Source organism: Peromyscus leucopus, chromosome 6 (genome assembly GCF_004664715.2).
Source record: "Peromyscus leucopus breed LL Stock chromosome 6, UCI_PerLeu_2.1, whole genome shotgun sequence".
Lineage (NCBI taxonomy): Eukaryota > Metazoa > Chordata > Mammalia > Rodentia > Cricetidae > Peromyscus > Peromyscus leucopus.
The window spans coordinates 74,389,163-74,416,241 of record NC_051068.1 but is presented as its reverse complement, the minus strand read 5'-3'; the positions used below and the strand labels follow the sequence as shown (position 1 = coordinate 74,416,241).

The window sequence follows — 27,079 nt, the reverse complement described above, 5'->3', positions numbered from 1 at the left end:
CACGTGGCTAAATATAGATAAGAATTATGGGTTAATTTAAGTGTAAGAGCTAGTCAGTAATAAGCCTGAGATAATGGTCAAGCAGTTATAAGTAATATTAAGTCTCTGATGATTATTCTATAAGTGGCTGCAGACTGCAGGGAGCCAGAGAAAACTCCCGACTACCGGGAGGCAGGCAGCACTGGGGAAGCATGGGCAGAACTTAACGCATCCCATCTGCAGAAGAGAAACCAAACCTGACAGTTTCTCTCATCTTGTCTTCCTTTTATATCCCATATGTGTTGGCAGGAGAAAATTATTCAAAGCAGACCAAAGTGGAAACTCAGTTAAAAGGTACTGTTTGAGAAGACCCAAGAATACCAATTTTGCCTTTTATCCCATTTTAGTTTTGCCTTAGCTTTAAATTTTCAATTGTTTATAATATAAGCTAAAAAATACACATTAAGGTTTGCTTTCATTATTTAGTATCTACAGTAAAAAACTTAAGAAAATTAACAATTTTTGGAAAGAATAATTCAGATATTTTTGTGAATGCAAGATTTTTTTTCCATCTAATTATTCAAAAATGCAAAGCCAAAAATAAAGGTCACAGAACATAAGCCAAGAAGATACAGTTCACACACTGCACTCAAATAATCTCCTGGGGCTTACATTCTTTCTATCAGTAAACATCATGGAAGAAAAAGCAATTTAGCAAGCAATGAATTTAATACCATGTTGGTCAGAATGACTTGGAAATGACATGAACATATGGAAGTCAGAATGGTGATGATTTGATAATTTGTTAATTTTATCTCCTATTTAGAAACATTCTATACATAGTTTTGATTTACTAAAATTTATATAGGATTTTATTATATATGGACCTTACACTCTCACCACCTATTCCCCCAAATCACGGCAAAGTAGTACAATGGCATCTGGCTGCAGCCAAGGCAGCAACCCCACATCTGAACTGACTCCATGTGAAACAATCCAAGATAGTGGCAATGTTAGCTAACATTTGTGAGTGTCTATGTTAAGAGCTGTTTTAAGGATCTTAGATATGCCAACTCACTTCACAGTGAGGTAGGCATTACTCCCATGTGTAAAGGATAACATTGAAGGGCCACACCACTTAGCTGAGATGGTAAATGAGATTGGTATAACAGAGATTAGAACCTAGGCCCCCAAATCCTGCTTCTAAACTTTAGGCTGACTACTTCCCCAAACAAGAATGAAGCATTGCATGTGTTTGAAGGCTTGGTACACACAAGAATGACTAAGGCACAGAAGGGAAGGTGAGGACAGAGGAAGGAAGGGAGCAAGGAAGGAAGGAAAAGGGGGAGGAAGTAAGTTGGTGCTTTAGATCCAGTTAAGTGGAAGAAAGATGCTAATTTCTTTAAAGAGGTTTGGAATATTCTCTAATACAGTTTAGATTCAAATCTGGCCTTTGCCACTCATTGTTGGTAATCTTGGGAAAGTACTTAATCCAAGCATCAATCCCCTTCCCTATAAATGGGAATGCCACTCTTTATAAGCACACTCAAAGATAATGCAGGAAGAAACGATACACAGCAAGTGCTCAAAATAAACAATAACCCTATTGGTTATTACTATGGAAACTGGAACACAGATAGAGAAACTGTCCTTGGTTAAGAAGGAACACATTTTTATAACACTGAAAAAGGGAGGCCACAACAGAACAGGTGTGGGATGAGTTGGGATGGGGAGGGTACAGTTTCTTATTGATGCCTTACGCATTTGGTAAGGATGAGGCAGGCAATATGTGAAGGAGGAACTAGCATGATGGGGTTTGTGGAGAATGAAGAGCCCCGAGACACTTCATCAATGTGAATAGCTACAACAGTGAAGCCTGTGAGTCCATGGAGGACTCCAAAACTCACAGCTCTATGATTTCTCCATAAGGCTTTGCATAGTAAACAGATTTTCTCTAGTCTGAGTTTTATGGGCAGGTGTGATGAAAGAGTAGAAGGCTATCAGTTAGTTACATTAGGCATTTACTAGAGTGGCTGAAATGATGGGATGTGTGCTTGACTGGACATAGGAAGATGTAAGCAAGAAGGATGACATTTTTAGAGCATATAAGGACCAAGGGATTCGATTTCTTGATGAAGTGAGGAGTAGGCACTAAAAAAGTAATTGTGAGCAAAATAGCTACATTCAAGCCCTTACAGGTTAACCCCAAAAGGCAGAACATTAGATGTGTACTTAGAAAAAAACATCACAATGATCAATTCTATGAAATCTTAAGTGACACAATGTGGGACATTTACTAGCTGCAGGATTAGAATAGGAAGGTTTCAGACAGAAGTAATTACTGAACCAAGATATGAGAGACAAGCAGGGGTCTGCCATAAGCAGAGGGGAGAGAATGGATTCTGGGCTAACAGCACAAGCAAAGCTCAAGCACAAAAGGTCAAGGCCTGGGATGCTATGGTTGATAAGGTTGTGCAGAAGGGTACCGGAGTCAGACACAACCAAACATCAGGAACGCAGCAACTCAGCCAACGAGCACAGCAGACAAGTCAGCAGCTACAGCATCCTGAGCATGCAGTGCACTTCAATCCAGGGTTTAGTCAAAACACTAACACTGTACCTTAGAGCGGAATGTTGGATGAACAAAATAAACAGCCTTCAAATTCCTCTTGTATCTAGTCAAAACAAACAAAGTCACCGTAAGTCACACCTAGAAGTATTCATCAGTATAGACAGTCAACATTTTACCTGAGTATATAAATAAACATATTCACATAGAGAAAAGCAGAAGCAGTTAATATATTGAATTTTGGGTAAAATGCCGAAACACTTAAGAGAACATTTCATTTTTAAACTGCCTATTTTAAAGGAAGCACTAAATGCTGCCCCTCCCTGTGAGACAGAGCTACCTCAAGGAAGGACAAAGTCAATTCATACTTTAAAAACATCATTGTACATTATTTTTTATACATGGTAGAGTCTCTGAGCCCAAATATATGAAATAAGTCACTCTGAAATTAAAGCAAGCATTAGGAACTAAAAGTTAGTCATGTTACAGTTTCTGCATGACCCAGAAATTTTGGGAAGGCTTTGTACTTAATCCTCTCAATGGCTCTGACAGAGTTCCAGTACTTTAATACTCAGTGATCTGATGACCAAGAGGCAATGCCTAGAACCCAACCTGGGCCTCAGCCAGCTACTCCATGAAGCATGTTGAGCTACATCTTGAAATTTTGTTTTCCAGTAATTTAATAATCATCATCGAGTCATATGAGGTTAATTGTAAAGGACTCCAGAGAAACAGCAGGACACTGTTTTAGCTGAGGGCTATGTCAGCTGAAGGGCTAGTTAGTGGCAGAAGCAGATATACAGTGAAGTGTAGTTTTACTACAAAATACTTCAAAGCACACTAAATAGGTATCTGTTAGGTAATGAAAGCATTAGTATTGCTAATTAAGATAAGATTTAATGAATGGTGGAAGATAATGGAAATACATGGCAATTTATCTTCTTTCTTCTCTAACTGTAAAATGGTTTTTCAACCTAACCAATAAAAACATTGTGATGTTACAAATAAAATAGGTACCAACAGGGTAGAATGCTTTATTATTATTATTTAGTAACTATATCACTGAGAAAAAACTTAAAGCATTATGTTTGGTCTTGTAGTGGGGCGGTCATTAGGATTTCCATTATTATAGCAAAGGAAACATAGTTTAATGAAAATAATTTTCTAGTTCCAAGTCAGTAGTCTAGTAAATCTAAATTCTGTATATAAAATTTGTGACATCTTGGGCAATGAAAGCTATCTTTTATTATTCTCCATCTTCCAGATGTAGAAAACATAAAAAGATAACAGGATACTCAGCGCCAGACAAGGGCTCCTATGCCCTTGATCCATAAAGCCCGTCACAGCGTTTCTCTCCTCCCTTGTTACCAATGTATGGGTAAAGTTAGAATGTCTCCAGAGACAAAGTGGCCACTGGTCTTATCTTACATGGGGGAAAGCCCACTTAAACCACAAGGAAGAAATGTCAAAAAAAAAAGTCTGTCTTCATGACTAACCAACTCCAAATCCCCACAAGGACGCCATAAAAACCTGCTTCTTTCAGTCATTAGGGAGCCTGGATCTCCCAAACCAGTGTTCTTCCCTTTCGCTCAGCCTCTTCTTGTTCCAATGACAACCTTTACCTGAGAGTTTATGTTCAGCTTCAGGTTTTATTTATAATCACAGGGACAAATTTCCTTGAACCTGAGACCAGTATCTCTCCCAAAAGACTCACAGGCTACTGGATCAAGGTAAATAATGTTTATGAGTATACTCCAGTATGTATTAACACACCATAGCAACCAAGGCTGTGCTTTCATTATTTTATACACAAAGACTAGGTAGGACACCAAACCTCTTCCAAGGTGGTCAAAAGTGGGAAGAATACAAAGGAGTTCAGTTGAATCCAAAAGGAGGGCCTCCTATAACTAAAATACCTAATGTACACACAATAAAAATCAAAAGGAGGGCCTCCTATAACTAAAATACCTAATGTACACATGGTAAAAATCCTCGTCACATGAAATACTCTTTCACAAATTTTTACAAATGTTTGCTACTGCTTAGTGTTAAAAGTAAAGAAGCAATACCCCCTTCACAATTTTCAAAAATAACTAACTTGACATCAACGACATCGTAGAGTTTCTTCAGGAAGTCGGAGTCCAGGTGATTGTATTCACTGGTCAGTGTGTGAAAATATACCAATACATATTCCTTCACAGCGATGTGATCCATCACATGGATAAAATATAAGAGAGCCTAGAAGAGAGGAATAAAGACCATTTTTTCACAGTAGTTTACTTCTGAGAGGCCTAGAGAGGGGGAATCCCTCCCCTAAAATTAATCTAATCTACACCCGTAATTGCAGAGGGGAAGATCAGGTCAGTGAGGATGAATTCTCTTAGAAAGTGAGTCATCCCAGCATTTAGTGATGCTTTCAAAGGCTGTGGCACAGTCCTTCTCTGTGATATGCTAAGTGAAGGGGGAGGATAATCAATCTCTGGCCTCTGAAATAACTCTTCAGATACCAGGAAGAGATCTTGGATGAACTATCTATCAGCTTTCTCCTATCTAGGTCAATGATGTCAAAACATTTAGAACTAAGATTTAATACTTCTTATAATTTTAATAAAATCCTTAAGTCTTCAAGATTCTGTTTGCATTCCATCAAGTTTTCTGCACTGACGATCAGACACAGACTCAGGACAAGGCACAGAGCACATGATGTATGGAGCCGCTCCTTTCATGCTCTCGTGGATGCTTAGCACTTCTAATGCTTATTATCTGAATGAGGAAAGTGGAGGGCTCTGTGGATGGCAACACACTGGGCAACATTTCTAGAACTCAAGAGGATAATCTAGTATGAACTTGTTTGGTTAGGGATGTATTCTATTTTAAGAAATTTAAGAGAGACACTAAAAACAAAATGAGAAATATAACCCAAGCAGGGCTGACGTGACCTAGTGGTTTGGCTGTAAACAACTGCAAAGAGGAAGCTAAACTGCATCAACCAAAAGGATTACCAAGCAGGCTGTTTTCCAGTTCCTCCTCAGCGGAGTCCTTGGCATTAATGTGGATTAGGACTGAACTGCAGGCACAGCAGGCAGGAGGACATTAAGAACAGTCATTGTGTAACTGTTACCTGACCTGAACCTCACAATAAGTCTCAGTTTTTAATATGAAATGACATATCATGAAATCAGGAATGCTATGCAAGTATACACCAAGATCAATGTGGGGGTTATATTCTTAGAAGCCATACTACTGACGGTAAGAGGGAATGGCACACTGACTATTAAGACCACAAATGGTTGCAAACAGAAACTCTCGACGTAATTCTTACTAGGTGAGTCTTTCCCTCTTTATGAATAGACTTATCCCTAACAGTCCTCCTCTTCCTCTCCTCAGACTACCTCTTTGTCCTTGCGATCCATTTTTACTCTCACACTTGGACAAATTAGAACGCTCCTCCTGGCTTCAAATTCTCTCTCTGTAAGTTATTCTACTCTCATTTACAGGACGAGCCAAAAAGAGAAAGCTGTGGGGGACAAACTCTCCTCAAAGTAAGAAAATAAATTTAAAATATATTTATTGTTAATTGCACGTGTGTGTGTGTGTGTGTGTGTGTGTGTGTGTGTGTGTGTGTGTCTGTGAGTGTACACCATGTGTGTAGGAGTGCACAGTGACATCAGATTCTCTGAAGCTGGAGTTATAGGCAACTGTGGGCTACCCAACGTGGGTGCTGCAAATTGAGTCCTATGAAAGTCGTACTCACTCTTACGGCTGAGCCATCTCTGCAGCCCCAAAGAAATCCATTTGGAAATGCTTACTTCTGCCTTTTACTTATTAGTTTTCCCTATTGATCCATCTCTCCTCTCCACTGTACTCGCTTCAGTCTCACCCTCTGCCCATCCCCCATGCTGGAGACTGAACCCAGGGCCCCATGGATGCTCCATGAGCACTGTACTCTGAGCTGTATCTCCAGCCTCTTCGAACCATAGTGTTTAAGAGTCACAGAATATTCCATTTGTGGGTATGCCACCATCAGCTATTGTACATTTAAGTTACAACATTTTGCTTTACAGGACCTGTAAGACACTGGCCTCACTGCTTTCACATAATCACCCAAATACTACTGATCAAAAGTCTGAGAGCTTGGAATTTCTGATCAGTCTAAATTGTTATGTGTTACCTTCAAATTATATGTACTTTCTCCTTTTAAAGTACATTATGTTTACTGTGGTTAATACACATGGGTCAATTACAACTTATTTTTTGTTATTATTTTCTAATGGAATTAATGTTTTGGGGGAGTGTGTGTGTGTGTTTGTACATTCTAATAGAATATCTTTTATCTAGTCTTTGGTAATTTCATTCATGTTAACAGTGCATCATATCTACTCTCCCCCTACTCTAGGCACCCCAGCATGCCCTGCTCCCCACTTCATGACCTTTTCCTTTTGTAACAATGTACTGAGGTCAGTGAGTGCTGCCTTCTGGAATGCTGACTGAAGAGCTCTAGTTAGCTCATGGCTCTACTGTCCCTCCAGTGAGTATTCCACATTCAGCAGTTGCAGGGTTTACAACTCCTTCTCCCCTTGGGAGTATTTTCTTGTATAAAGTCTCAGGAATGGAATCACTGGGTTGATGAATACAACATTATAGTTTCAATTCATCTTTGGTGACAATAGTTATTTACAAGTTCTTACTAATTCTCAGGATGGAAAAAATGACATTTTGAATTGCCTTTTTATATAACTAGTTAGGTCGAACAATTTTTTTCCTTTCATTTAACAGTTTCAACTATTTTTTTTTTCTTTTAGGAGCATCTATTTCTGTTCTCTGCCACCACAAAAAAGGATGATGGAATTACACTATCTAGCTATCTTGTGCAAACTACACCTCTGGTTTACTATTTTTAAGTAGATACTCAAGTGTTAATTCCTCCCCCCCTTTTTTTTCTTCAAAGCAGCTCAGGTTTGATTGTATACTTACAATGGTGGATGCTTCTAACCAAAAGCTTGCCAGTTACATCATATCCAAATAAAATAGCTGGAGTAATATGAGAGCCATCTGGCATGTTTCTCTTATAGAGGATAAGCAACCCCTACCTTACCTGAAATGATGCATATGGATTCCCAGGGGATGCTATTCCATCACAGATCCACAATTCATCTTATCTATGCTGGAGACCCTTATTACCAAATGATCCCTTCTTACTTTACACTGATTTGTAGAAGCCATTTATGGCTTACCTTGTCCATATCTATCAATGTCACAGGAATGTTTCTTCCAACTACCACCATCACTGTGCGGCCACAGTTATCCACACCTAAGAGAGGAGATGCAATCAGGACCCAGAAACCTTATTACAAGACCAGTGTTTGTCCTGCCATATATTATGTATTTGACTGGATAAAAGAATTCTATTCATTCAAAAGGTAAGAAATGAGATGCACAAACTTCTCAATTTATATCATTAGATTTCTTTTATTGTTAGGGAAATACTTTTCTTTCTTGTTTTTAAATCTTTATGAAATTTTGACCACAGTTCTGACTTTAAGATTGTTTAAAGATTTTAAATTAGCATAACCTATGGTTTTTTTTTTTATAAATAACCATTTTATTTAAGCTCATCACAATGTTTAATAATATTAGTGACCCAGGAAATACTTTCTCAATTGAAAATTAATAGGTAATGCCTGAAACAAAATCCAGTGGAGGAAGTGGGGACTGGAGAGGGCTGAGCTGTGAATTTTGTTTTGACAAAGGCATAGGACTCTTTAGAAGCAGAAGAATTCTAACAGAAAAGACATCCCAGGAAAAGGTGAAACAGGCAATGTGAGATCCTAAGAAAACACTAGAGGTTAGTATGTCTAAGATCCTCATGATGTGCAAAATCTATTAACAGCAGCACAAAACACTGTGTTCACAGAGCAAAACTCAGTCTCTCATACACAATGAGTCAGATCCTTAATTAGCAAGACTAAGCAGTCATTAAGCTCACCTGTTTGGTATAAGGCTTTCAGAGAAGCAATATCAGACAGGTCCTCAGATCTTGCTTGGCATAACCAGCGGTTATAACTAGACAAATAAAGGATACAATCATTACAGCAAATGCTGGCAAGTTACTTTTGCAAATGGAACCCATTTTAATGTCTTTTGCTGACCATAACGAACTGATGCTTTATTACAACAAAGAGTTAGAGGCCATTGCACCACGCAGAATCTTGTTATTGATAAATGTGCATTAGTGAGAAAATGTGTATATACCAATGACTGAAAACACTTCTTATGGTATGTGAAGAGGATATAGGTAAGTGGCTAAGACATCAAGAATTCAAAATAACAGAATTAAAGAATAATGTTATTTTCTACATTACTATGAAAATGTAACAGGAAAAGTCTCAGTGTTAGATCTCCAAATTGGATAATCACTAGTTAGCAAAGATACCATGAGTGCTTGGGAATATTACAGTGAACAGACAACAGGATGGCTGCCCTCATGAAGTCATATCACAACAGAAAGACATAAAGTGCTGCACATATTATACAGGACCGCAAGGGAGGCAGGAAGTTTTATCTGGCAAGTCAGACATTTCGTGATTGGTTAATGAAGCTGGAATTAATACCCTACTTACTATGCCAGATGGACTAATTTAGCTTTGGTGAAAAGGAGGTTACAAATGATGTTAATGGTCAAGTTAATATTTCAGCTTTTTTTTTTTTTTTTTTGAGATGGGCTCACTCTATTATGTAGCCTCCATTGACTAGAATTCACTATGTAGACTAGGCTACTCTATCTCAAATGTAGAGATCTGCCTGTTTCTCCCTCCTGGGTGTTGGGATGAAATGTGTGTGCCACCACACCCAGTTCAAGTTAATCTTAATAGCTAATTCACCAGACCACTCACAACTGCCTATAACTCCAGGGGTTCTGATGCCATCTTCTGACCTGTGCAGGGACCTGCATATAAGTGCACACACACATAGACACAGAAACAGACATAAATTTAAAAAAAGTATTTTTAGGTATGGAAGATATCTATAACTTCTTTAATTTTCTTTAAAGTTCTTAAATCTACCTAAAATTATTTTTAGTCCATGATGAAAACTCTAGAATAGCATAAATGTCCATGTTAAGTTTGGTCAGTGATTAATAATTTGAGATCACTCCAGGAATAGATTTTGACAGGCAAAATCTACATATGTGGTTTTTGGAGAGTTTAAAGTTTACATTTGTGATGTATAAAATATTCGAGTCACAGCTATCTATGATCTTGGTGCTTTTCTGGTTTGTTTGTGCAGACCACAGATACATCTATGCAGTAACTGTAGACTGTGGCCGTCAGGTTTCTTCTTTATCTGGGTACACCTCCTCCACAGCAGAAGGTATCACTCATGCCTCCTTGCTCACTAGGAGTGCTTTCTCTTCCACTACTCAAAGAATTGTTTATATTTTCACAGACATTCCCACTGAAAACGTTCCTCTGTCTTCTGCGTATTACAATAAAGACAAACAATCCTCTACTCCAATCCCAAAGTCAAAGCTAAAAAAGGAAAATAGAAGTAAAAATAGTTCCTACAACTGATTTCAATGAATAAATTCTATTATGTGCCAGGCAAAGCAAAACCACCAAGTACAAACTATCAAGGAAAGCAAGTTGTGACAAGCAGAAGAGTCACTCTACTGAGCCATTAGGTTGGTCCTAAAGGCAGAAATACTGAATTGTTTTCCAGTGGGAATTCTGACTGAGGTTACGTATTGTCCCCACAAGGCTAACCTAAGCCAATTTCTCACAGTTAATCAATTCCCATACACCTACACAGCCAAAGGCTGAGTGATGAAGAAAATTTAAACAAAATTACTCTTAAAAGCACAGGACCTTCATGGTCTGGCACCAGATCCTCTATGTATATGTCATGGCTGTTAGCTTGGTGTCTGGGCGACTCCTAACAGTGGGAACGGGTATATCTCTGACTCTTCTTGCCTGTTCTTTTCCCCCTTTGGGGTGCCTTATCCAGCCTTGATGAGGGGCTTTTGCCTTGTCTTACTGTATCTTGTTTCGTCCTGTTTGGCTATTGTCTCTTAGAGGCTGATCCTTTCTGAAGAGGAAACAAAGGAAGTGGATCTGGGAGAAAAAGAGGTGGGAGGGAATTAGGAGGAGTAGAGAGAAGGGAAACTGTGGCTGGGATGTATTGTACCAGAGAAGAATCTATTTTCAATAAAAATAAATAAATTAATTTTTTAAAAGTTCAGTAAGTAACCTATTTAGATAAATCCCATCGTTTGAGAGACAAGTCAACCTGGAATTAAATGCTGTGTCCTACACTCGTCCTTTTGCGTCCTGCTTCACCAGGTTCACTATAAATGAAGTTGAACACTTTTGTGTGTGCAGGGCAGAGGCTGTACCTGTCTTGCTTGTCTCTGCATTACTAGATGTACTCCAGCACATGACTATGTCAGTAAGGGCTTAATATTTAATAACTAATGAAATGATGCCTTTGTTTGAGAAGTGATGTTAGCATCAAAGGCCACTGGATGTTAAGCATATCAAGAACCATTAAGGAAAGGAAACAAAATATTCCAGTGAAATAATCTTTTCCTCCCAATGTCTTTTTCCCACTGTAATACTTTCAAAAGCGGTAACTGAAAAGTTGCTAGTTTGCTTCCTAGCAAATTCCACCTTAGATACATCCAAACCACTCAAAATAGACAAAACACTTAGATGCATTAATAAAGAATTAGGGCCGTGTCTATTTTTTCAGACTTTGTAAAGAACTGGTGCACAGACACTGATGTGTGGTAAATGGACAGTGAGGAGTCAGGGAAGGAGAGCTGGAGGTTTCCAAAAGGACTACTAATCAACATAAGGGTGACCGAGCAGGGTGTGAAGTAAGATCCTGCTTCAGGAAAAGCAGTGAGACTGGTGCTGGAATTAATACGTTTTGATACTGTAAAATGAAGCAAGTTGATACAGTTATCTGAGTGAATCCCTACTTTCCAAAAGAAAAGATCTAGGCATCACATCATAAAGCCACACCTGCTCGCAGTGCATGATAAGCCAATGTATTTTAAAACGGAATACGGAAACAGCGATGAGGGGCTGGAGATAGTACTAGAAAGTCAAGGCACTTGCCTCCAGGTCTGGCAATGAGAGTTTGATCCCCAGGAACCCATATGGCAAAGTAGAGAATTCCTGCAAGTTATCCTCTGACCTCTGTATGCTGTGGTGGGCGGGCGACACACACATACACATACATGCTAGCCCACATGCACACAGACATAAACAAATAAATAAAAAATCACAATGGATAAGGTTTGAGATCTTCTATTACAACTAAATTCTAGGTAACCATTATTTATCAAATTCTGTGATGCACAGAAACATATCTGATTCCTTGAAAGTCTTGAAAAGTTTCCTTTGCTTTCTATATCTGAGTGGTGTCATAGCTCCTTCATATGAAACAACTTACTACAATAGTCTGAAGGATGCTATTAGATTCTAGTCATCATCATTTAAATCAATTGAACATTTTGCAAGATCTTAATACAAATGACAAAATTAGTTAACTTTTGAAAAAATATGATTGCTCACTTATAAATGAATTAACAATTTCTGATATGGTAAGTATTGACAGAGGGGGATTTGAGAACCACAGACAACTCACAAGCCATGACACGCAGAGACAGAGCACAATGGTGTGGCAAGGGAGCCCAGTCACTGCATTTAAAAAAAAAATGTTTGCCAGAAGACATTACATGTGACCAAGTTTAGAAACTATGGAGCCGTCATTTTGGGCCATCCTTTGAAAACTTGTTCACTGGCTCCCTCTAGTGGTAAATTTGCTTCTGTTATTTGCAGATTGGAAGAAGGTGAAGACCTGGGACTGAGGAGACAGAAAATGTTAATTCTGGCTGGGGGAGAGGGAGCCATTTTCTTCAGTGGTGTCGAGGGGTGAGCTGTGCAGGCTCCAGTAAATACCCTCCCTCCCCAGCTCATGGAGGCAACCGTAATTAAACTCAGCAGGCTCCAAAGCAAGCCACCAAAGTAGAAGAGGGCCTCACTGAGAAGGAGCTTGAGTGAGACTGGGAAGGTGTGAGAGAGGGTAGCAAGAGGTGAAAATGATAAAATACATCATATAGATGTATGAAGCTCTCACAGAAATAATATATAAAAATTATGTTTGTAAGGGACTTGAGATCATCTAGTCCAACTTCCATTCCATGACTGGAGACTGACACCACAGAAGTACCATATAAACAGTGTGACATGCTGTGGTAGGCTGTGAAGGGCAAACTAGGAGGGGCAGGTATTTTAGACCAACAGATAAGGGTTGAGAGGCATTTGCTTTACAGCTGAAACCTGGAAAATGGACTGGGTTGAGGGAAGAGAAGATCCCAATTAAAATGAATGGCAGGGGCCAAAGCTCAAAAATAAGGCAGACCGGTTAGCTGAGTCCCGAAGAAAGCCACAGTGATGTATTTTATCGAGCTCGCCTCACCCACTGCAATTACCTGATGCTCAGTCTATGAGATGTTATCCTTTACCAACTCTAAGAGGGGATGGAGAGCCGCCTACAATTTAATTTTTTCTTTAAAATTTTTGAAAAGCAGCTAGCTTTACTATTGATCTTTGGAAAAACACAAAGTACAAAGCTCCATCTAAGATTTTAAAAGGATTCATTCAGAATTGCTTTAGTATTAGAAACACTTGGAGAAAACAGAATGTGAAGGTCCTTAGGGTAAGTTGGGGAGACATAAAACTCGTCAGCTGAAGAAAAGTTTAACTGCTTCAGTGATAAATGCACAGCAGAAACCTTGTAAGTGCATTTCTTTTCTTCTAATTTCCCTGTTTACAATATAACCTCACATGGAGGCACGTCAATTCGAGCCCACACTGGGTGAAAGCTCTGAAACCAACCATGCATCTCACCACTGGATTCCCCACACTAACAGACTCAACTTTTCGCTCTGCAGCTACAGAATGGGGACAGGACCCTCTTCCTCGGTCATCATGAAGATTAAACAGGAGGAACTTTGTGTGTCCAGGAAAGCATCTAGCAGACTCCTGACTTCACACTCCCTGTCCCAACAGTCTGCCTTACTTTCTTTGATGCTGCTTCTGCAGGGCAGCTTCGGACAACTGTCCCTGGAGGATCAGTTTTCTTTGCTTGTCAATATCTCCTTCCATTCGAGCAAAAGCATGAGAACCAATGAAAGAGAGATCCACTCCCAAGCCGTCATCCTCATCTTCTTCTTGGTTGTCTGCAAGGAAAGTACCATCAGCAGAGAGCTACGGAAGCAGACAGCAAAACTGACGAGCGCTGCAGGAGGAATGCTGTGAGGCAACAAAACAGAGCGAAGAACCTCAAACCCAGGGTTCAGATCCTGATTCTGAAAGGACACTGCAAATCCCAAGTCCTGAAATAACAAAATGAAAGTAACCAATCTATTCCCTAAGCTGATTTCCTGATCAGGCACTAAGTGTGTGAGGCGTGTTTCCATCCAAGGGGTTATGATCTTATAGAGGTGAAGGTTGATAGAAGCTTTTTACAGGATAGATTCAGAAGGGCTCCCATCCTAACATACTCTGCCTATAACTTTCAACTTATGTGAGTATAAAACATGAAGAAATAACATGCTATAGTATTCTTAACTATTTAATGTTAACTGTGGCCTTTAGAGAACACTGTTAAAAGTGATCCAAACTTGAAAATTTTAAGTAATATAAGTAATATTAATAAGTAATAAGTAATATAAGTAATAAGTAAGAAAATAATAAGTAATATACTCAATTACTGTTTCAACAGTTCCTTATGAGCCTAGAAACTCTATTCAGCTGAGCATGTTTTTATGACCACCTGCAAATCCTCAAATACAAGCCCTTCATCTTTGCTGGCTGGTGTTTTACAGTACTCTAGCTTCCTGAAGAAGAAAAGCAAAAGTTGAACCATTATGCATTGCTGGTAGGAATATAGTTTTGTGAAGCCACTATGAAAATTACTATGAAAGTTCCTCAAAAAGCTAAAACTAGAATTACCACATGACTCAACCATATCATTCCTGGAGATAAACCCCAAAAAACTGGTAAGCATACCAGAGACATCTGCTTATCCATGTTTATTACTGCACCATTCACAACAGTCAAGATATGGGATCAGCCTAGATAGTTGTAAGAGATGGATGGATAAAGTGTGATACACACACACATACACACACACACACACACACACACACACACACACACACACACACATACACCAGAGTTTTATTCAGCCATAAACAATGAGGAAATGGTGACCTGCAGAAAAAGGGATGAACTGGAGATCGTTAGGCTAAGGAAAATAAGCCAGGTACATATCACATGGCTTTTCCTCATATGTGGAATCTAGATTTTATAAAGATGTAACATGAAAGTGTGTGTGGGAGTGAGCACTTTGAGAGAAGGGACCAGCAGGAGAACAGTAAGAAGAGGAATGAGTAATGCATATAACAAGGTAAATACCATATCTGTACGAAAATGTCGCAAGGAAGCCCATAATTTGCATACTAATTAAAGAAGCTAGGAAGTTAGAATTCCAGCACTCACCCTCCGAAGCACCAGGTTTCTCACTTATTCTAATTTGCCGCTCAGGCACCACAGGCTCCCCTTCTGCATTCCCGATATCTGCAGGTAGGTACGGCAATGAATGGCTCTCCTCCTTTAACGACCTTGGGAAGTACAGAGGTAGCAGCTTTTGGTAAGTAGCCTGTGTCAGAAAAGTAAGGCATTCTGTGAAGAACAGTGACATATGAAAGTGGCCTGAGCAGTGGCTGCTGTGGTCCCCGTGCTGTGAAGACACACTGAAGAATACAGGCCTCACACTCCCTATGCTCAGAGTGCTGTCTGAGAGTCCCACTCACCCCGTACACTGAACATGAAGAAACGATCCACTGGTCAAGTCAAAAGCAATGCCCACCCTGGTCGGGGTAACCAGATCTGGAATGGGTAAGTCTGACACTCCTACCTTTTGACCAGACTTTCAGCAGCACATCGCTATTTGCCCAAGCTTAGTATACCAGGCTCTATTTGACCTAAGTTTAGTTTTTCAGTTTTCTACAAACAAACAAACAAACAAACAAACAAACAACACACCCACCCTCAAAAACCATTTCTATCTATATCTGAAGGATTGATAGTTTTCATTCATTCTTAGAAATTAAAAAAAATATATATATATAAATTTCACTTTGGAAAAGGCAATAAGGAGCTGTCAGATGGCTTCATAGATAAAGGCCACCAAGTCTGACGACCTGAGTTTGATTCTTGTGACCTATATGGTGGAAAAGGAGAGCCTGAAAGTCATGCTCTGATTTCCACACACACATTCCCCCAGCCTCCTCCAAATTAGAATACACAAAGAAGCTTGATTTAAAACTGAGGGAAGGGAATGAATGAAAACGAAACGCAGCAACCTATGTTATGAAGATGACGAAACCCATCACTTGGTATGCCAACCTGAAAATTAGTCAGTAACTTCAATGTGCTAAAACACAAAAATGAATAAGGTTCTATCTTATGATTTCCACATGCCCAGTCCCTGTGCTCTTCTATAGCACCAGAGCAAATGAAGATGCTGTGCGCTGGTGGTACTCATGTTTGTTGAAGCACCCTGCCTCTTCTGCGTCCTAGGAATTATTGTATCATTGCTCAGCATTACTTATCAACTATTCTGAACTTCAGGGGTTAAAGAGATGGTTACAGGTTACAGGCATTGCAGCTCTTCCAGAGGACCCAGGTCCCATTCTCAGCACCCACATTGGGCAGTTCACAACCATCTCTAACTCCAGTTCCAGGAGATCCAACACCTTCTAGTCTTCATGGGTATCTACCCTTGAATGCATATAAACTAGCATAAGTACACCTCCATACACATAGATATAAAATAAAATGAATAAATCTTTAAAAAGGACTAAAAGAATGATAACAAAAAAGTTATGGAATTGAGTATTGGTCAATGAAATCATTCAAGAAATCAGTATTCTACACAGAACTGTAACATTTCCTAAATAGAAGCCTGGAGACTTTAGATTTGTACTTAAAACAAAACAGATAGGCCCGGTGTGATGGCACATGCCTTTAATCCTCACACTTGAGAGGCAGAGACAGGAGAACCTTTGTGAGTTTGAGGCTGGCTTAGTATATACAGTGAGTTCCAGGCCAACTAGGGCTACATAGAGACCCTGTCTCAAAAACAACAAAACATAAACAAACAAATATAGACAGGCTCAGCACCAGGCTCAGCTTGTCAACGTGCTTCCTGTGCAGGCCTGGCCACCTGAGCTCAATCTATAAAAACCACAGAAGGTGGGAGGAGAGAACCAATTCCACAAGCTGTCCTCTGGCTTCTTGACACATATGTCATGGCATACTGAGGATAGGCACACCTACACCCCCCCCCACCTACACACACTCACACACACACTCACACACACACACACTCATACACATAACACACACACACACTAAGATTTTTGAAGAATTCATATATCATAAAGCTAACATGCTGAAAATACTGAATTCAGTGATTGTTAGGATATTCTCAAAGTTGTACAATCACCACCATCTAATTCCAGAACACTGACATCACCCCAAACCAGTCCATCAGCAATCTTTCCCTACAATTCCTTTTCCAAACCCTGAGCTACCAATTGTTCTGTCTCAATAGATGTGCATACTTTGAACATCTCAATAAAACAGAATGCAATTTGTAGCCTTTAATGTCTAGTTTATTTCAGTTAGCATGTTTTCAAGGTTCACCTTTTAACATGTATCCATAATCATCCCCCCAAGGATGAATACTATTCTATATATACTCTACATTTGCTCATCAAGTCAGCTGTTGACTGGTTTCTACTTTTTGGCTACGATAAACAATGCTGCTATAAATACTTATCTTCACATTTTAAATATTTTTGCACATATTTAAGAATCTGCTCTATTATACTGTAACTAACTTTTGGTATCTCATTGTAGTTTTGGCTTGCATTTCTATAATGGTCAGTGTTGTGAAGTTTCTTTATACTGGTCATTTGTATATCACTTTTTAAGAAGTGAGTACTACCCATGCTTTTTTCTTTAAATTTTCGGTAATTCATGTTTTCCATTCTTAAAAAGCTTACTAGCTAGGGAACACTGCCCTTCCCAGGGCTCTCTGACTCCTAAAATCAGGATTGATTTACTTGGGAATACGTCTTATGTATGCAAACCAACCAATCCTACTCCTGCTCCTTCACTTCCTTCCCTATTTTAGCAGAGCACTGAGAAGCTCAATGACTGCAAAAGGATACAAATAAAAAAGTCAGAAGCTCTAAAGCTAAGGAAGTCCAGTGAGATAAAAACAAAGCGTTGACTTTTCTAAATGGACTGAATTTAATGAAACCCCCCCCACAAGAAAACATAAACCTAATGACCTTGTGCCACCGGCTTGACTGCTAACTGTTTCCAGTTAAGCAGATGGTGACACTCACTTCAGCAGCAGGGCAGCTATGTTGCTAAAATCTGGGAAGGTAGCGCTGTGGTTACGAGGCACCACCCACCTGTGCCATCTCACTTATAAAGACAATAGCTAAGCAGTAAAACCGTGGCGCAGACTCTCCTCCTTAGATTGCTGGTACAGGCCTTTATTCCAGAACTTGAGGCAGAGGCAGGAGAAAGTGGCGGCCAGTACAGCCTGGTTGACATGGTCAGACAGTGTGGCTTCCTTCTAGACTGGTTTAGTTCCCATCATAATTCTCTTTCAGTGAATGAGCAGAAGTCCCACTGCCACAGATTGATTTAAACCATTAGACTTGCGTGCTTCGGAGTCAGTGAACAGATGACTAGATGAAGGTAGCGCAAGCAGAATTAAGACTCAAACTAAGCAAAATAGTTAGTAAAATACCTCTTCGAGTTCAGAGACAGCAAATACTACTTTTTCAATGCTTTCCCCATGGATCTCCAGGAATCGCCTCACAGTGCCTACGGAAGAAAATGGAAAGACATTCAGTGTTTAAACCCGGCTCTGGGATTAGTCTGTAACGGCCCCCCTTCACCTCATCAGCCACTGCTCAATTATCCCATCAGAGAAGCCTGCCACACTCCCTCTCACAGCCCGATGCACCTTCCTTCAGAGCACTGTAGCAGACAGTTTTCAGTCCCTTTATGGCATGTCCTGTTGTTCTCAGCCCACTGGCCCTGAGGTGCCTCAGCCAGAGCTTTATTGCACTTGCTGCCCTAGTTCCGGTATCTGTGACAGCGGCTGGCTACAGAAGATGCTGAGTCAGACCACTCTCCCTGTCCTGCACGTTCTTTATTTCCCTGGGGCCTCCCTTTGGCCAGAATGATCTAGTGCAAATGGGAAGCACAGTGCCTTTCTATTCATTCAGTACAGCCTTAGATGTGCCATTCAGCCCATTTCCTGCTCACAAAACCAAAGCTGAGTTATCTTTTTCTTTTGTTTTTTTTGAGACAGGGTTTCTCTGTGTAGTTTTGGTGTCTGTCCTGGAATTCACTCAGTAGACCAGGCTGGCCTCGAACTCACAAAGATCTGCCTGGCTCTGCCTCCAGAGTCCTAGAATTAAAGGTGTGTGTCACCACTGCCCAGCAAGTTATCTTTTTCTTAATCTCTGTCCCCCCTGATTTTCCTCTATCAAGACCCACCGACCCAACCTTAAACCTCCCTGGCTTTGGTCTTTTATGCCTATGCTACTGCCTTCTAAAATGCCCACATTTTTTGTTTTCTTGATACACATATTCCCTATAACTACTAGTTTGTTAAATTTAACTTCAAATGCTGATGGCTCCCAAATTGTACAATCTTTCTGAACTACAGAACTGAATTACTGCTTATTGAGCATGTTTACCTAGATAACCACAGATACTAATATTCAGTGAGTCTAACTCCCGTCTTCTTCCTCATATTCCTTACCTCAGTTACAGACCAACAGCCAAGCAGCCACTCAAACCAGAACCCTTGATTTGCTTTCTTTAAAAAAATATTTAATTTATGCATTTGAGCATTTGCCTGCATGTATATATATCTACTACCTGTGTACCTGGTACCCAAAAGGACAAGAAGTGGGTGTGGGGACACAGATGGCTGTGAGCTGCCATATGGGTGCTGGGAATTGAACCCAGGTCCTCTGCAAAAGCAGCAAGTGTTTTAATCTCTGAGCCATCTCTTTTCAGCTTTATAACTTTAAAAAAAACCATTTATCTATTTACTGTGTGTGTACGTCATGGTGTGCACACACAGCTCAGAGGACAACTTGCAGGAGTTAGTTCTGTCCTTCTACCATGTGGCTTCCAGGGTTGAACTCAGGTCATTAGGCTTGGCAGCAAGCATCTTTCCATGCTGAGCTATCTCACTGGCCCCTGAATTTCCTTTGGCGTTCCCTTTTCTTCCCATTCAGTCCACACTGTCAAGCAGTTTCCGTGTATGATCTATTAATTCTACTGTTAACATTTCCAATATCCATCCTTCTCTCTCGGCTGCTTTCAAGCTCTTAATGCTCACGCACATTTTGTCAATAAGCTCTTAAGTGGTCTCTCTTTCTTTCATTTCCAAGGCTGCAACTTCTGCTGCCTGGGTAATCTTTTTATGATACTTTCTTTAGGAAACAGAGCTGCACCCCTTATAAGTTAATGTTCAAAGTTCCTACACGACTTGCCACACTGTCACAACTAACCACCTCATAAGTCCTATTTCCAATTGTTCCTCCCACACATCTTCTAATGTCACTTAATAGTTCTATGATGTCCTATCTAGAGGTAGGTTAGTTCTGACAGAATATATTATTCATCCACTGTCTTCTGAATCTCTGTTTTCAATGTCCTGGTCATACGTCATCGTTGTGTAGAACTCTACCCTTCCCTGAATTTCTCTATATAGAATCTCCTGCACCCACCTTGGCTCAAGTTTGCAAGTTTACAATAGGTTTAATGAGATATAGCGTCCCATGCTAAGTTGGAAAGCCTCTGTGACCTTTTGAACATCATCTTTCTTATCTGTAAACTTCTTACAGCTGGATTGTGGATCTATTTAAGGTCAAGTATATTTTATATTAATATTACGTTAACTGAATCTAGCAGAACATGGTGAATGATATGCACTCACTCAAAGGTAACTAATAACTGCATTAGTAATTCATAACCTGCCTTGGTAAGTAACACAGTCCACTAATCTAGTACAGTAGACTCATTGGTTGAGAGCAGAATAAAGATCTGCAACTCGGCTGCAGCTAGGAGCAAATCTGTTTCACTTCTCCTTCTGGTCTGCTTTCATTCCTTTTCCTTAAAGCAGCTTCCTAAAAGGAAGTTTCTTTATACTATTTACATCTCGTAGAATTTTGACACTTATATGGAACTGACCCTTTACATAGTACTTCATGTTTCCTATGGAAGGTAAAATGCCAAGTAGCAATCAAATCAAATTCTCTCAATGGTGCTCATTTAGAAAGAGAATTCTGCCAGGAAAAAGAACAAGACTGACCTCATGACTCAAGGATTTCAGCGTGTCAGCCTACACTGTTCCTTCTAGTCCCATCTGTGCACTCTTCTTGGCAGCCAAACAGGATGTCACATGCTTTACATTTATGAAGACTCTTTAACTAGTGAAAGTGACATCCAGGATATTAATACCTCCAATATGGAAGCATGGAAGGTAAGTACAAACATCATGGACTTCTTTTCTTACTGCTAGATCCTCTTGTATAGAACAGAGCACAGCAAAGTAGTAACTAAATTCTTGTTGAATAAATAACCTAATAATTTTACTTCAGTGTTGATGTTTATGGTTTCACAAAGAATTTAACTGTATGTGAACTAGGGAAAAAAGATACTATAAAAGGTCATGACTAATGACTAAGAAGATATTGGGTTTTTGCATATAAAAGTTTTGCTAATAGTTTAATAAGCAAGAAAGGTCTTGATTTGGAAGATGTATTATGTTAACAGATTAATTTTAGCATGCATACACTGTAAATGTACAAACCATTTATTATTTTCAAATTCCAGAAAGTACACTATTGTCTCTGTATTTGCTTGTTCTGAATAAGATGCTCTATAATTTTACTACATTTAAGGTCTAGGTGAAACAGTCCTTACACCATTTGACTTGGTCACTTTTCAGATGTATATGCTTCCTTTCTGCCAATTACATTCCTAGAAGTTGTTAAAGACTCATCTTCCCATTATCGATCGTTATCTGTTACTGTGAATTACTCTTATAACTGTGGGTGGACTGAGGTATTACAATGCAGTGAAGCAACACTTTGGACCATTTACCCAGAACAATGCCCATAGAGAATTCACATAGTAGTATTTAAGGAGGGTGTGCAGGTGCTGTGTCGCTGTTCCTAGTGATGAGAACCTCACTAAAATACAGTTCTATCTCAAAGAAATCAAAGCTCCTCCCATGAAATGGCTGTAGTTAGAACGCTTACCTATCACCTTTATCACCTTTCCAACGATCTGTAAAGTTCTTAGAAAAGCTTTTAAAGTCTGTATTTCTGAACACTGTTTTAGCTTTATAAGGACTACAGCATTCTTTCAATGGATGCACAAAGTAGATTATGATGATACCCTAACCCCTGCAACTGCAAAGAACCATTGCTCAAAAGATGAACTGCTGCATAAAGTTACTGTGAGAGTCCTTCAGGAATTTGAAGATGGGCATCATATCTGCCAAAAAGCATATCACTGATGTTTCAAGCAACTTGCCATCATTGTTTGTCAATGTCTTGTGAGCTATGACTTAACCCGTATGGAGCACGCTGAGGTCATGGATTCTCAAGCTGACTACTAGATTTTATTTCTAGAAACTGAATTCAGAGACCCATATATCTTAAGCACATACTCTACCACAGACTTACACCTTTAGCCCAACACTGTATTTTTATACCACATACAACACTGTGGGTCAGTTTGGACTCAGTGATTTTTAAACCTAAACACACAGTTTTATACTAAAGAAGTCCTGAGGGCTGGGGAGATGGCTCAGTGGTTAAGAGCACTGGCTGCTCTTCCAGAGGTGCTAGGTTCAGTTCCCAGCACCCACATGGCAGCTCATAACTGTCTGTAACTCCAGTTCCAGACACCCATGGTAAAACACCAATGCACATAAAATAAAAATAAATAAATTAAAAAAAAAAAACTTAAAAAAGAAGCCCTTGTGAAAGGTGCTGTCTAAATAGAAAAATGGTAAGCAAATATATTATAAATTTGTCTTTGCTGCATTTTTACAAATTGTTAAGATTATTCTTATTTTGATTCAAGTGCCCATTACATTAGTCATACTTTCTAGTCTGGTATCATTTTCAAACTTAATGAGCAAGTCTTGTAAGCTTTTATGCACAGGTATAAATCATACCATCCTAAGAAATTCAATTAAGAACTCTATTATCAATCAATACAAAGCCTCTCAGAATGCCATGATGATCAAATCAATGGATCTTCTTTAGTTATAACTTTATCTAATAGTCAAAAACTTTAAGAACTTGATTTGGGTATGGCACTCCAGTGATACTTACGAAGAGCAATGTGTGTTGCGTCCTCTAGAGGGTAGCCGCGCTTTGCAGAATTGATGACACAGAAGCCAACAGAAGACATGGACTGTTCTCTGTAACCAGATAGAAAACAATTATCCACATACAGAATCCATAAGCAAACTCAAAATACAAGTCAGCATCTCTCCCACCCACCAATAAATATACAAGTTAAGTCAACTGTATTATTTGATAATCATATTAATATAAAATTTAACTATAGTCTTGGAGAGCTAACATCTGAGCCCTTCAAAGTTTGATTTCCACAGTGAGGTACATCTTTAACAGTGTGGGGGAACAGGCCGTACTTTGCCAGCTGAAGCACGTTTCTGTAACAGCTGTACAGGGAACTCTCCGCTGCAGTGCGATAGCGGCTTTTATACTTAGGTCCCACTGTATGAATGATGAACCGAGCAGCCAGGTTAAAGCCTTTCGTCAATTTTGCTTCACCTGTTCGGCAACCTGGGAACAACGGGGACACATAAAAACTTGTAAATATTAGGAAAACACAACTCTGCAAAGCAGAAAACGGATTAAGAACTATGAGGAATGTCATTTAAAAATAGGACTGAATACAGGCATCCAAGTCTGTTCCCTCTGTTCTCAGGGCAGGGAGGCAGGGCAGCAGCTGTAAGCACAAAGGAAGTGGGGAAGACACAAAGCAGAGAATCATCATCCAGGTTTGCAATGGACCACAGGTAATAGGCTTAGGGAAGGAGAGAAACCTAACAGCCTGCAAAACGGGTATGCAGTATAAAGCTGACTGCACTGAAGGGTGCCGTCAGATTTAAAGCAGACTGCTTCATTTAAATCCTGAGTCCAAAATGTTAATGTGTGAACTCTGGGTATGTTCATGGCCTCACTGTGCTTTGATTTCCTACTTAAGGGAGATACTCGCCTTATAAGATTAAATGAGCTAAATTATGCAAAGTGCACCCATGCTGCATGGCTGTTGTTGTTGTTATTTCTGGAGAACACTAGAAAGACTCCAATTACTTCTTAGACTATGCTGTGATATGGACCTATGAAGAGAAGTCTGGGGTTGCAGGTGTATATAATCAAAACCACGACAACCCTTTCCCAAGCCAGAACAGCAAGATTATGATTTCTTTACCACTGATGCAGTAGAACAGGAGATTATGTTGAATAAGAGTTTCGGAATCCAGAACCCCAGGCACAACCGAAAAGATGGGATTCACTTAAAGTGTTAAAGCTGTCAGGAAAATGAAGTGGGTGCTCCCACATCAATCACTAATTAAGAAAATGCCACACAGGCTTGACCACAGCCCAGTTTTATGAAGGCATTTTCTTAACTGAGGTTCCCTCCTCCTAGATAACTCTAGCGTGTATCAAGTTGATATAAAACTAGTGAGCACATCTATCTGTCACTCTGAAATGCAGCACATGACTGATGAGTTGCACTGCTAGTGAAACCCTAGGGCCTGGCTTTTCATGCACTGGGGGGATTGCAAAGGCTACTGGTTTCAACGACAGAAAATCAGCTTTATATGCACAGTTTTCTCCAAGAACACCCAACACACTTCTTCATGGTAGAAGACACCAAAGTACTCCCTACGCAATAACATGCCTAGAGTGTCCAGTCACCTTTAAGTTTCTGCAGGTCCTCTTTCAAATCTGGCCCCGCAAGCATGAAGATACTTTCTGACACAGGGTTCTTATCTGTGAGGCTTTCATTGCTGGTATTCACAATGGCTGTACAGCTCAGTAATGCCACGTCTCCTTTCCTGAGGGACCAACAGATAAAAAACAATTAAGGAAAGAGGAGGGAGATAACTGGCCTAGTTTCTAACTTCTCCAAAACCCTCTATCTTTGAAATATTGGCTTTGCTAATTCACAAATCAAGCAATATCAGAAAAGTAGAAACAGGAGAAAATGCCTGACTGAAATGAATCTGGCATGTTAGAGCTTTAGTGTAAGTGTTCCAAGCCCAGAATTCACAAAGCCATCATGTCACACATTTGCCCCTTGCCATATTTCCTTCGTTATGACAGAATGCTTACACAGCTGAAAGTAGTTGGTTTAAAAGTTTAGAAACCACATCAGTCATAATAGCTAAAAGAGTATAAACAACCTAACTGTTCATCAACTAGTGAGCTGGTAAGTGTGCTCTTAGTGTGCATACATGGAGTACTATTGAGCCATAAAAAGAAAAAAGTAGTATTTTGCACTACAGTGAAAACATTATACTAAGTCTAAAAGTCTCACATATTTTACTGTAGAAATTTCATGTACATGAAATGTCCCAAACAGGCAAACCAACGTGATTAATTCTGAAGATTAAGTCTTACTGTGGGGAGAGCTTCATGGCTGCACACATCTGGTAACATTTAAACTGTAAATTTTACATCTGTACAGTTTACTGTATGATAATTATACCCCAATAAGGTGATGGGTGATGCCGTTCTGTATGCTGTGAATATGCGTTGCTCTGATTGGTTGATAAATAAAACGCTGACTGGCCAGTAGCCAGGCAGGAAGTATAGGTGGGATAAGCAGACAAGTAGAATTCTGGGAAGAGGAAGACTGAGTCAGGAGTTACCAGCCAGATACAGAGGAAGCAAGATGACAAGGCAGAACTGAGAAAAGGTACCAAGCCACATGGCTAAACAAGATAAAAATTATGAGTTAATTTATGTGTAAGAGCTAGTCAGTAATAAGCCTGAGCTAATGGCCGAACAGTTATAAATAATATAAACTTCCAAGTGATTATTTTATAAGTAGGCCATGGGACTACCAGGGCCAGGCCAGGCAGGACCGGAGAAACTTTCTGGCTACAATAAGGCTGTATGTGTAAAGGCAGTATTTCAATTATGCTAGGACATGAATAAAAAAGAACTCTAGAGGAAAATAACGAGGATTCATACACAGTAAGATATGAGAAAGTTACCAAAGAACCACTTTTCCATTAATCTCCTGGTTATAAAGAAAAGGCGATCTGATGGTGTCTTCCTGGAACGTCTCAGCTGTGCTGTCAGAGGAGCTTAATTCATCTTTATACGAGTCACCCCAGCTTAGCAGGGTGTCCACATCCACAAACTGGGAAGGTGCACCCAAGGGATCCATGGAATGGGAACTTCAGCTTGTGTCTCAAACTCCTCAGCAATTCAACAATTCCTGGAGACTTTAGCTGAAAAGAGAAGAAGGAACCATTTTAAGACAAAAGCACAAATATTACTTTAGTTCTACTAAACCAACACAGCAAACTCTGCTGTGGAATGTAATGAGCCAAGAGTACATTATGTGTCTACAGTCATTGTAATGGTTGATTAAAACAAGGACAACAGGGCTGGAGAGATGGCTCAGTGGTTAAGAGAGGGACGCTCTTCCAGAGGACCTGGGTTCAATTCCCAGCACCCACATGGCAGCTCACAACTGTCTGTAGGGACTAACATCCATGGCAAAACACCAATGCACATGAAATAAAGATAAATTTAAAAAAAAAAGGCCAACAGCAAAAAAAAAAAAAAAAAACAAAAAAAAACAACAAACTGGGAATAAGGGGTTATATAAGCATAAATTCCTTTCAAACTGCAGCTTTGTGATCAAAATTATCACAAAAATCACACCAGTTCTATTTTCAGAAAGGACTACTCATTCAACACTCTCTGAGCATCCACTATTGCAAAATAAGTAAATAAAATGCTCTATGATATGCTATAAGATATAAATAGATAAACAATATGTATAAATTAAAGAATTCCATCTGATAATAATGGTGATATGTCAGTAAAACTGAATGAGACAAGGAAGTCACTACACTTAAGTAGTAAGAGCTAATAAAAGTTTCAACTAAGCACCAAAGGAGATAGATGAGGCTTGGGTTAAGAAGCAACATATGGGAGCTAGAATGATGGCTCAGCATATACTGCTCTTGAGGATGATCTGAGTCTGATTCTCAGCTCTCAAGTTAGGAAGCTCACAACCACCCATAACTCCAGCTCTAGGGCATATGAGGCCCTCT

At 39.6% G+C, this 27,079-nt stretch overlaps 1 protein-coding gene across 3 annotated transcripts in view; it reads right to left on the bottom strand.

Moving 5' to 3' along the window:
* The window catches only part of Gdap2 (ganglioside induced differentiation associated protein 2), a 47,083-nt gene that overhangs the window by 11,747 nt on the left and 8,257 nt on the right, over positions 1 to 27,079 (bottom strand). For all 3 annotated transcript variants that reach the window (XR_005091813.1, XM_028877286.2, XM_028877288.2), the window contains exons 2-12: positions 26,006 to 26,245; positions 24,702 to 24,841; positions 23,405 to 23,558; positions 23,082 to 23,170; positions 18,455 to 18,531; positions 15,121 to 15,280; positions 13,637 to 13,796; positions 8,535 to 8,611; positions 7,783 to 7,859; positions 4,647 to 4,786; positions 2,600 to 2,654 (exon numbers count right to left, since the gene is read on the bottom strand). Coding sequence is in view for 2 of the 3 variants with exons in the window: in XM_028877286.2 (XP_028733119.1) it covers positions 2,600 to 2,654; positions 4,647 to 4,786; positions 7,783 to 7,859; positions 8,535 to 8,611; positions 13,637 to 13,796; positions 15,121 to 15,280; positions 18,455 to 18,531; positions 23,082 to 23,170; positions 23,405 to 23,558; positions 24,702 to 24,841; positions 26,006 to 26,181 (1,305 nt within the window). In the remaining variant the exon portion in view is untranslated. The remainder of the gene's footprint in view (positions 1 to 2,599; positions 2,655 to 4,646; positions 4,787 to 7,782; positions 7,860 to 8,534; positions 8,612 to 13,636; positions 13,797 to 15,120; positions 15,281 to 18,454; positions 18,532 to 23,081; positions 23,171 to 23,404; positions 23,559 to 24,701; positions 24,842 to 26,005; positions 26,246 to 27,079) is intronic.